Genomic DNA, 11540 nt, shown 5'->3' with positions numbered 1-11540 from the left:
TGAGGCAGTGACTCCTGTTCTGTTGGACGGCCCTGGGTTTTCAGGTGCTGGATCCCCTCTGTTACCTCTCCAGTTGCGGCCCCAGGTGCTGCCTCGGTTGCGATTTTCAGCTCTCTCCTCCCTTAGTGAGCTCAGGGTTGCTTTTATCAGGTCAATAGCTTTTTCCAGGATCTGCTCCTCCTCACTGGTGTGCAGGGAGCTCTCCATCTCTTGCCTCCATTCCGGTTGGTGGTCGCTCCGTCTCAGGGTTACTTCTCCCGATGACTTTTCCCACTCATTTTTCCTTCCAACGCCCATCAACCACTGGGGTTTTTGGTCATGCTGCTCCACTGCTTCTTCCCCGGGAAATATGCCGCTTCAGCTTCCCATAGTCTCTGGGATTCCATTCGGGGGGGGAAGACTCCCTCTCCATGGGGCTTCCCTCCTCTCTTGCTTCATTGCCAGACATAGTATTTATTGCAAAGTCCCCCGATAAGGTTTCTCCCTGCCAGGTTGACTTTCAGTGCAAGTCCTGTCTACTGTCAGGATCCATCCCAATCCACGTCTTAGGAAAACAAAAACTCTTGGAGTCAATTCTAGTCCAAAAGGAATTTTTACTAGGACATGCTGGGTTGTGGAATTACAAGACAGGACTTGGTATTGTTTTACAAATTGAAACTTTATAAAGAGTTCCCGGTTGAAACCCCCTTCCCTCAACCCCATTTGCTCAGCCCCCCATCATTTTATTTCGTGTCATCCCTTTTGTGGGAAAAAGGGAACTTTGAATCTTTATGGTTATTGCCTTCTTCCTTTACAGATTCAAATGGAGACACAGGCCAGATGCCTTCTTCCCTAACCCCCCCCTTTGTTCCCCCAGTTCAAAAGGTTTCCCTTGGTCTTTGAAATAACCTAAGGCAGGCTGAATCCACATTTAATTTAATTTAATTTAATAATATTTATATACCGCCCTTCTCCCTGAGGACTCAGGGCGGTTCACAGGGCAGAATAAAATACTAAATACAAACATTAAAACAAGATTAAATAATTGCCCATATTAAAACAGTTGGAATAAAATTCTAAAACACCTAGTTAAAATTAAAGCACAAAATTAAAAAACCCCACCAATCCCCATCAGGCTAGGCCGGCTTGAACAAACAGAAACGTCTTGAGATCGCGACGAAAGGAGCGAAGATCGGGCGCCATCCGGAGCTCTACCGGTAGCTGGTTCCACAACTCCGGAGCGCCCACAGAGAAGGATCTCCCCCTGGGGGCCACCAATCGACATTCTCTGATCGGTGGCACCCTGAGGAGGCCCTCTCTGTGGGAACGCACAGGGCGCAGGGAGCTTGATGCCGGCAGCAGATGTTCCCTAAGGTACTCCGGCCCCATGCCATGAAGGGCTTTAAACACTGTTACCAGTACCTTGAATCTCACCCGGAAGACAACTGGCAACCAATGCAGCTCACGGAGCAGCGGTGTAACGTGGGAGTATCGGGAGACTCCCAACACAATTCTCGCGGCTGCATTCTGTACCAGTTGGAGCTTCCGGGTGGTCCTCAAGGGCAGCCCCATGTAGAGAGCGTTGCAGTAGTCCAGACGAGAGGACACGAGCGCATGAGTGACCGTGCATAAATCATCCCGGCTAAGATAGGGCCGCAACTGGCGCACCAGGCGAACCTGGGCGAAGGCCCCCCTAGTCACAGCTCCTATATGGTCTTCCAAAGTGAGCCGTGAATCTAGGAGGACTCCCAAGTTGCGAGCCCTATCTACGGGGGGTAATAATTCACCCCCCATAGCCAGAGGTGGAACATCCGAATAAACCCGGGATGAAGGTATGCAAAGCCACTCAGTCTTGTCGGGGTTGAGCTGGAGTCTGTTCCTCCCCATCCAGACCCGAACCGCCTCCAGGCACCGGGACATCACGTTGAGGGCATCACTGGGGTGGTTTGGGGTCGAAAGGAAAAGTTGGGTATCATCAGCATACTGATGATACCCAACTCCAAAGCCACGAATGATCTCACCCAGCGGTTTCATGTAGATGTTGAACAGGAGAGGCGAGAGGACCGACCCCTAAGGAACTCCACAAATGAGAGACCTCGCGGTCGACCTCTGTCCTCCTGCCAACACCGACTGCGAACGTCCCTGGAGATAGGAGGAGAACCACTGTAAAACTGTGCCTCCCACTCCCAATCCCCTGAGACGCCGCAGCAAGATACCATGGTCGATGGTATCGAAAGCCGCCGAGAGGTCTAATAGGACTAGGACAGAGGAATATCCCCTGTCCCGAGCCCTCCAGAGATCATTCACCAGCGCGACCAATGCCGTCTCCGTGCTGTGCCCGGGCCTGAAACCCGATTGGTATGGGTCTAGATAATCCGCTTCATCCAGGACCAGAGGGAGCTGATGCGCCACCACACTCTCAACAACCTTCGCAAGAAAGCGAAGGTTGGAGACAGGACGAAAGTTGTTTAATACAGCTGGGTCCAAGGCAGGCTTCTTGAGGAGGGGCCTCACCACCGCCTCTTTCAAGACGGCAGGGAAGCTACCCTCACTCAGAGAAGCCGATATAACTGCCTGGAACCAGCTGCGTGTCCTCTCCCGGGCTGCATAAACCAGCCAGGAAGGGCACGGGTCCAATAAACACGTGGTGGTGCTCAGCCTCCCCATGATCCTGTCCACTTCCTCCGGAGTCACAGAATCAAACTCCTCCCAGATGATATCGACAAGACCGCCAGTGTCCTGATCGTCAGACTCTAACCAGTCAGAGTCCAGACCGGTCCGAATCCGAGCGATTTTGTCCGACAGATGTTGGTTAAACTCCTCGGCACAACCCTGCAAGGGATCCTCCCTCACCTCCTGATTTAGGAGGGAGCGAATCACCCTAAACAGGGCAGCCGGGCGATTATCTGCGGACGCGATAAGGGTGGCGAAGTGGTTAGACCTCGCCTCCCTTATCGCAGCGAGATAAGACCTAATGTAGGCTCCTCCTTCCTCAGGAGATGGCAGAATCCATGGGGGGGGGATGATAATATATTAAACATACATTTATGAATGTGATATAAATGGATTCCGACAGCTAGGTTTTTTTCCATGTTCAATTTTCCAACCATTCGCAAAAAGCCTAACCCTAACCCAAGTTTGGCAATAAAAATGATCAAAACCTTTAAAGGGAAGTAAGTTGTGCGGGTAACTGCGCAAGCCCTCAGTCTGTCAAGAGAGGAGCACAAGGCTTCCCGTCTATGGAGATTCTCAGTCATCCAGATCATGGTTGCTCTCAAGAGCTGAAGAACCTTCTTGGATGAAAAGCGAAACGTCTTCAAGGAAAAAAAAAACAAGAAAGTCCAGTTGCCTCGTGAAAAAGCACGTTTGGGATAACTATGACCTGGATGATGGTTGTCTGAAAGGTGTTTTTTTTAAGAGGCAACTGGACTGCCTTGTTTTTCTTTGAAGACGTTTCGCTTCTCATCCAAGAAACTTCTTCAGCACCTTTGAAACACAAGGCTTCTCCTTTCCTCCACACGAAAAGCGCTCGTCCAACGCCGCCGCCACCCCGCCAAAACACCTTAGCAACAAGAGGCGAACCGTGCACGCACGCCTGCGCTTGCGCCCTCGGCCTCTCTCCCCCCCCCCATGGCCTGTCCCTGTGCAAGGGGCGGTCTCTTCCGGTTCATGTAGGAACAGAGGAAGCCGGGCGGCCATCTTGGATCATCCGGGAGCGGCGGCGTTGTTGCCGCTGCCGCTGTTGCTACTGCTTTGAGAAGAGAGCAAAGGCGACTCGTTTGGCGGCGGCAGAGGTGTTCGCTTCTACAGCATTCCACCCGGCAAACCCTCCAAGCTGTGACGGAAGGGTCTTTTCTCCTCGGCTCTGAGCCTTCTTCCCCTTTGGGATAGGGGTAGGGAGCCAAGGAGTTGGGAGTTGTCCCGGAGAAGAAGGAAGAGGAGGGGGCGCAATTAAAACATGAGAGCCGAGGCCCGGTGAAGCGATCCTTGTAGAGAGAGAAAACGCGGAGGGCTTGGCCCGCTCCTTTGACCAGCTCTGGGTGGTTCCTTGTTCTTTTCGCAGCCGACCGTGGTTGCGCGGAAAGCGACTGCTGGTTTTCCACTTTCCTTCCTCAGCAGCCTGCAAGTTGGGCTGTACCGTATTGCTTGCTGCAGCGCCCTGCACTCTCGCTGCCGCTCCATCTCTTCTCGCTCCCCGCTGTTTCTTCCTCTTAACGGCACCGGACAATTTTTGGCCCATTTTTCTTTTGGTGCTCCGGGACAATCTTCTCCTAATCTGTCGTCCCCACCTTCTAAAGACCGTAAGCTGTCTATAAGATGATTCCTGAAAATTCCCAAAGGGATATCATGCTCCATTATCAGACTGGAAGATAGATGAGAAAGAGGGGTAGCGGTGGTGGAGGAAATAACTCAAATTTCTTTCCCCATACTACCTTTTTCTTGATGGTGGCACTTGAGAACTGCTGCCATGCTGTAAAATCACATTTTTTTTGTAAATATATATGTATATGTGTTCGGAGGGAGGGAGGTGTTAGGATTTTTTTTTATTTTTATATAATAAACAGTTGGATTTTGCCATTGCAAACGGTGCTTCCAGCTAAGTGAATGAAAATGTCTACTAGAACTCCATTGCCCACGGTGAATGAACGGGACACTGAAAACGTGAGTGCGCTTAAGGATTCTTCATTGGTGTAATGTGTAGTTTCGTAGTAACTGAATACCATTTTAATAATGTCGTAGAGTATAAGTGATAATGCAGATTCTTAGATTAATGAAAAAATCTTGCTGTTTTCAGTGAAAAAAATCAATATAGAGAAATAGTCTATATTCATTTAAAATATAGCTTAATATTACATAGGGAAATCTACTGCAGGTTTTATGGAAGCTGAAAATCTGATAATGGTTATTTTTTACAGGTTGGTTGTTGCAAAATGTCAATTGCAAGAAAACTTCTATGAGGCCTGCTTGTTGTAATAACCTTATTGTGTTTAGAATCCTGCTTTTTATCTCATCTCTTTCTCAAAATAAGCCTCATGCTTAAAAATATGTTTTCAGAAGACAATGGAGAATTGAAATGAACATACATTCTTAGACATAAAATATATTGCTAAAAAGGGATCACGAATACATATATTGTAAGAAAGAATGGGTCATTTGTTCTGACAGATAATGAACAGTATTACCTCTTTCATATCTAATTTGTATTTCCTTTAACTGTTTAAACTTCGATACTGATATTCAGTTGTGTAATAAGAGAGCTTCATTTTTGGGTGGTACTGGAGAGGAATTATCCATCCTTAAATAGCATATTTGCTAATTTCATGCATATTGAAAAAAACTGTTTTTATCGGGTATTTTTAACTGTCAAACAGCTTAGATACAGATGTTTTGTGGAAATGAAAAGCAGACTGTATGTTGAACCCCTAGCATTTATCTTGGTCGGTCACTTTAAAAAGATAATCAAAAGAAATCCTGTACTGTAGAAAAAAACATGTTGATTGATAGAGATCTTAAGTCATAAGAAATAACTATCTGTATTTGGTTTGATTGCAGGTTAATAGTAAACTAGAAGCTTATTAGGTTCCAAGAAAGGAAAATGTTAAGTTCCATTAGGATTTTAAATACAGGAATGAGAAATATAACAATGTTTTATAATGGCTTTTTAATCAATTCTGCTTATTAATCAGTTGAATGTGATTGACACAAGTTTAGACAGGAGGAAAATATGTTTAGAACAATTGTATTATCAGGGTTTTGTATTCACTATCGTTGATAAAACTTTTCTCCTTTGTTTACTTTAGCTCTTGATACAACCTGCACATTTGTGTTTAGCAAAAGTTAAATGCAGAAATTCAGCTATAGAACATTTTGGACTTCAGTTCAAGCTTTCAAAGTTTGATTTTAGATAAAATTGTTCAGAATTAGGTATTTCTGTAAATCATGGTTACTCTGAGAATTTAGTAGGATTATTCATAATGCACTTTCCTTAGATCTTTTAGTGTTTACATCAATCACTTAATGTAATTTAAAAGTAATGTGTGAAGATTGTCCTTATGCTGTACTCTAATACCATCAATAAAGTTGCAGAGTATATGAATATTTAAATAGCTAATTAATGTATCATTGTTATTCAACAAAGAACACCATGGAATATTTGTCAGTCTGAAGTAGGCATGTACCTTGAGAAAAAACATGGGGGTTTAGAAAATTGGGGGTCAAATTTTCCGTGCTTCTTTGTTTCTGAGTATATTATTTGTAATTGCATTGTGGCCTGTATAAGAAGCAGTAAGCAAATCTGGCTTGCTGTATGAATGTGGCTAATATCATTTTACCCTGTCTTTGATCAAACATGAATAGAATACACAATTCTTCTAAACATTTTAAATTTCAGAATGTGTATCTGTAATTTCAATTTCAATTGCATATAAACTTGTCCTTTTTTAAATTCCTAATGTTGAAATACTTCCTCATTGCAAATGTGGCAATTGTAGTGGAGAAGTTTTAAGTGAAATGGATTTAAAATGAAAACCACCTTGTCAAGTTGTTATGAATTCAGTACTTTGTTATTTCAAAGTTTGTCATCCCTGATGATACAGAAGCTATCCGATGGAGCCTGGGTGGCATTTTCCAAGATAGTATTCTGCAGCATCTACTAGAAAAGAATAGTTTCATGTTGATTTCTAGAAAAATGCTGAATAAAAATTATCTCTGCTTCTTGTAGTGCAATACTGGTAAGTAATTTTTAAAGTGAAATTGTATATATTAGTGTAGCAGATCACTTTCTTAAAACCGCTGGCCATAATTTCTATAAACAATTTCAGGTTTTAGTATTCTGAAATCAGATGGCTTATTCTGAATCTGTAATTTTTGACCTGACTTTCTGGAATTATTTCACTATGCTTACAAGTCTAAGCTCTTGAGTTTCTGTTTCTGGTTTCATTCACACATACTGTGAGTATAGGATTTTTAGTTGTGTTGAACCAGTCTTTGTAGTCTGATTTAGAAATAGCATGATACTATAATGAGTAGGCTTGCACATCACACCAAGACTAAAACAAATATTGCTTAACACTACAAGTGAATTTGGCTTTGATTGTGAAATTCTATATACAATGCTTTCATTCATATTTTAACATGAATAAATGCTCATTTGTATTCTAGCAATTTTTTTTTCCACTTACAACATCCATCCTGGGGGTGGCTTTCACATTTCATATTTTCTTTGCAAGCCACAACTGTCAAACATGGGGGGATGTATAAAGAAACCTACATTTAATGGGCAATCCCTCTTCCAGTTTAATACATTTTTGATACTACCGGAAACATCCTCAGAAAATATTTGACATGACTATTGTATCCAAAGTAGGCTACACAAGGCATTTTTAAAAATAGAGGACCTTCATTACGTTTATTTAAATGTCATTTGCATCATTATGATAAAATAATATCTAATGGACATTTGAGAAAGATGGAGGTCCTTTACATAAATAGTGTATTAATCAAAGATTCATTTGATTGTACATTGGAATAACTGTTTTACACAATATTCTTAAGGATATTTATCACACATCTGTATACCCCATTGTCTTTGCACAGTTCCTAAAATAAACCTAATTTATTTTAGATTGAGAGTCAGTTTAGTGTGGTTAAAGCATCAGGCTAGAAACTAAGAAATTGTTCCCACCATAAGCATAAGGCCAGCTGGGTGACTTTGGGCCAATCATTCTCTCTTAGGAAGAAGGAACTGGCAAGCTACTTCTTAAATTGTTGCCAAAAAACTACAGGCTGTTGCCAGGCATTCAAGACACAATTTTAGTTTGTTACTGAGTTTCTTCTAGACTATATCCTTGCAGTGCCTTGTGCCTGGTTTCCCTAGTCTGATAGTTGCAGATGTATTGCACCACAACTGCTATCCAGCCTAGTTAATTTAATTTAATTTAATTTAATAACATTTATATACCGCCCTTCTCCCTGAGGACTCAGGGCGGTTCACAGGGCAGAATAAAATAGCAAATACAAACATTAAAAAAAAGATTAAACAATTGCCCTAGTTAAAAACAATATAAATACAACGCTAAAAACCCCCAGAAAAATTAAAAAACGAAAGATAAAACAACCCCAACACTCCCCCTCAGGCTAGGCCGGCTTGTACAAACAGAAATGTCTTGAGATCGCGGCGAAAGGAGCGAAGATCGGGCGCCGTCCGGAGCTCTACCGGTAGCTGATTCCACAGCTCCGGAGCGCCCACAGAGAAGGATCTCCCCCTGGGGGCCACCAATCGACATTCTCTGATCGGTGGCACCCTGAGGAGGCCCTCTCTGTGGGAACGCACAGGGCGCAGGGAGCTTGATGCCGGCCGCAGATGTTCCCTGAGGTACTCCGGCCCCATGCCATGGAGTGCTTTGAATACCGTTACCAGTACCTTGAATCTCACCCGGAAGACAACTGGCAACCAATGCAGCTCACGGAGCAGAGGTGTAACGTGGGAGTATCGGGAGACTCCCAACACCACTCTCGCGGCTGCATTCTGTACCAGTTGGAGCTTCCGAGTGGTCCTCAAGGGCAGCCCCATGTAGAGAGCGTTGCAGTAGTCCAGACGAGAGGACACGAGCGCATGAGTGACCGTGCATAGATCATCCCGGCTAAGATAGGGCCGCAACTGACGCACCAGGCGAACCTGTGCGAAGGCCCCCCTAGTCACGGCTCCTATATGATCTTCCAAGGTGAGCCGTGAATCTAGGAGGACCCCCAAGTTGCGAGCCCTATCTACGGGGGGTAATAATTCACCCCCCATAGCTAGAGGTGGAATATCCGAATGAACCCGGGATGAAGGTATGCAAAGTTAGCACAACCAATAGCTATCTAAGCTGGTTGAATGTAAGCAGAGTTGTAGTCTGGAGAACCCCATGTTGAGTAAAACTGAATTGTGGTAAATTTGAAAATATTGTTCTTATAAGGCAGGGGTAGGCAGCCTTGGCTCTTTTATGACTCGTGAACTTCAACTTCAGCTATGCTGGCTCAGGAATTCTGGGAGTTGAAGTCCACGAGTCATAAAAGAGCCAAGGTTGCCTACCCGTTATAAGGCATGTGTTTGAATTGCATTTTATAAGCACTGTGAGCTAACAACACATCTTACAGAATTATTAAAAGACCCATTTGTAGCATGAAATAAATGGATGAAATCAGACTTTGCTATGGCACCATAAAATGTGCCAAAGATCAGCTACTGTGTTTAAATTAGAAATAATACATTTAAGGTGATTTACCAGTATCATTTTTTGAAAATGTTCATGCAGTATTCCAGTGTGGTGCATTTGCCATGCAGTCTTTCTCAATAGTCCATGGAGTTCATAGTGAATTATGTACTGTTAATTCATAAATCAAACTGCCTATGCTAAGTGACTTGTTTTAAATCAGGCATGTCAAACTCGCGACATCACGTGACGTCGTGTGACGTATCGGAGCTTTTCCCCCATTGCCGGCAATGGGGTGGGCACGGTTTCATTGTGACGCATCCGGCCCGTGGGCCGGCAGTTTGACACCCCTGTTTTAAATGAACCATTATATAGTAGAGGTTAGGACATAGCTGTGGAATGTGAATCAAGTGTATTTGCTGAGGCATCTTTATTTATGAATTTGTAAACTGCTTCAGTCAAGGCTACTCTTTTCATAAAAAAGCAGTCAAAACCAATATATAATCACATACAATTTATTTTCATGATGGCAATGTTAATGGCTTTTTACTTGGAAGCAATTTCACTGGAGAGCCAATTTGGTCTAGTGATTGATGCATTATGCTAGAAACATGGAGATCATCAGTTCTAGCCCTTCCTTAGGCACAAAGCCAGCTGGGTGACCTTGGGTCAGTCACTTTCTCAACCTTAGGAAGGAGACAGTAGCAAACCACTTCTGAAAAGCCTTGCCAAGAAAGTTCAGGGACTTGTCCAGGCAGTTTCAGAATCTGACATAATAGAAGTGAAGAAAAAAAAAGGGGTTATTAGAGATGGACTTAACTCTTGTATAAGTATTAATGGAGTTGTTTTGGGAGTGAAAATCAAGAATAATTATATTTATTTTATATTTATCATCTTGGAGATATTTATCAATTATATTCACATTATACAATATGTATATTGGAATATGGAAGTTTCACAGCATTTGTTTTTGGGTTTTTTTAAAAGCAGTTAAATAATGACAGTCTCTCTCTCTCTCTCTCACACACACACACACACACACACTTGTATAACTAAATAAAAATTTAGGGTTGACATTTGACATTTACATTCCTGAATTCCCAACTTAACATATCTCCGGGATTTTATTTCTAAGAGAATTTTTGGGGCAAAAATGACTTCTTAAAATAGCTTTATGTTGCATAATAAAATTGAAATCTAAAAAGAGATTTTCTAATACAAATCACAGATCTTTCCCTGTTGGATGTTAGTATGGTTCCATAATTACTAACAATAGCTGAATAAGAAGTGGCCTAGGTTGACAATTTTATTGATGAATTGGGCTTGCCTCTGTCTTACTCTTAAATTGCTATATTTACATTTAAGTGCTGATAACAGTAAGAACATAGTCTGATTAGTAAACAGACTTGGCATGATTGGGACAGTATAGTACAGGGGTCTTCAAACTCGGCCCTTTTATGACTCATGGCCTTCAACTCCCAGAATTCCTCAGCCAGCATGCCTCATGGACTCAGCATGCCTGGCTGAGAAATTCTGGGAGTTGAAGTCCATGAGTCATAAAAGGGCCGAGTTTGAAGACCTCTGGTATAGTAGATTGTGAAAAAAGCAGCAATTTTGTTCTCTCCTGAAAGTAACAATGAAGCTGTAATGTTCTATGCAATATAATTCATTATTATTTATAATTCAGTATTATTTATTTTGTACAGGTAATCCCCTTGGTCCCTAACTAACACATTGTTTTGTGATAAATCCAAAGCTATTCTTTGTTTCCAAGTATCCATATCATGGGAAATATGGTGCATTTTGAGCACAAGAATGCCCATGGACATAATTCTTGGCATCTACCAAGTTTCATTTGTTGTTGTTTTTAATTAGAAAAATAATATTGTGAGATTGCCATGCTATAATGCAGTGTGCCAGTGTCCAGTAATACCTTCTCATGATTGGCACCCTTTTCCAGCATTGAGATGTGTTTGAATATTAGTAGTTTCCAGCATTCATGCGATTTTGTGAAATGGGGCAGTCATCCAAATATGTAAAACTGAAAATAAAAATTACAAAAATTTCCCAAGATTTCAGTGATGAGATCCCATAGGAGTATTATATTTTTATGTAAGAATGTAAAAGCCTCTTGAGAGTTCAACCACTTTTAATGGTATTTTTTATATTATTCTTAAGATGCAGGGCCTGCATACTTGAGGAGTATTGCAGAAATCGTGCTGGTTATGGGTGACATTCTACTGAATTGTGTCTTGAAGAGTGATTCTTGGCCACACTTCCATAGAAAAAGTGAAAAGTAATAGGGTGGTCCAGAATGTTCTGTGACTCTGGAAGGGATTTCAAGGAGCGCATTCATCAGCTTGCCTT

At 42.5% G+C, this 11540-nt stretch overlaps 1 protein-coding gene across 8 annotated transcripts in view; it reads left to right on the top strand.

The window, feature by feature from the left end:
- Positions 1 to 3674: 3674 nt before the first annotated feature.
- Positions 3675 to 11540, top strand: part of MARK3 (microtubule affinity regulating kinase 3) — a 75722-nt gene continuing 67856 nt past the window's right edge. For all 8 annotated transcript variants that reach the window (XM_083360032.1, XM_083360029.1, XM_083360031.1 and 5 more), the window contains exon 1: positions 3675 to 4641. In XM_083360032.1, the coding sequence (XP_083216158.1) occupies positions 4585 to 4641 (57 nt within the window). In that variant the 5' untranslated portion in view covers positions 3675 to 4584. The remainder of the gene's footprint in view (positions 4642 to 11540) is intronic.

Source organism: Vipera ursinii (genome assembly GCF_947247035.1).
Source record: "Vipera ursinii genome assembly, chromosome: 1".
NCBI classification, from domain to species: Eukaryota; Metazoa; Chordata; class Lepidosauria; order Squamata; family Viperidae; genus Vipera; species Vipera ursinii.
Note: the sequence above shows the minus strand (reverse complement) of the source record. Positions and strands in the feature narration are given on the sequence as shown.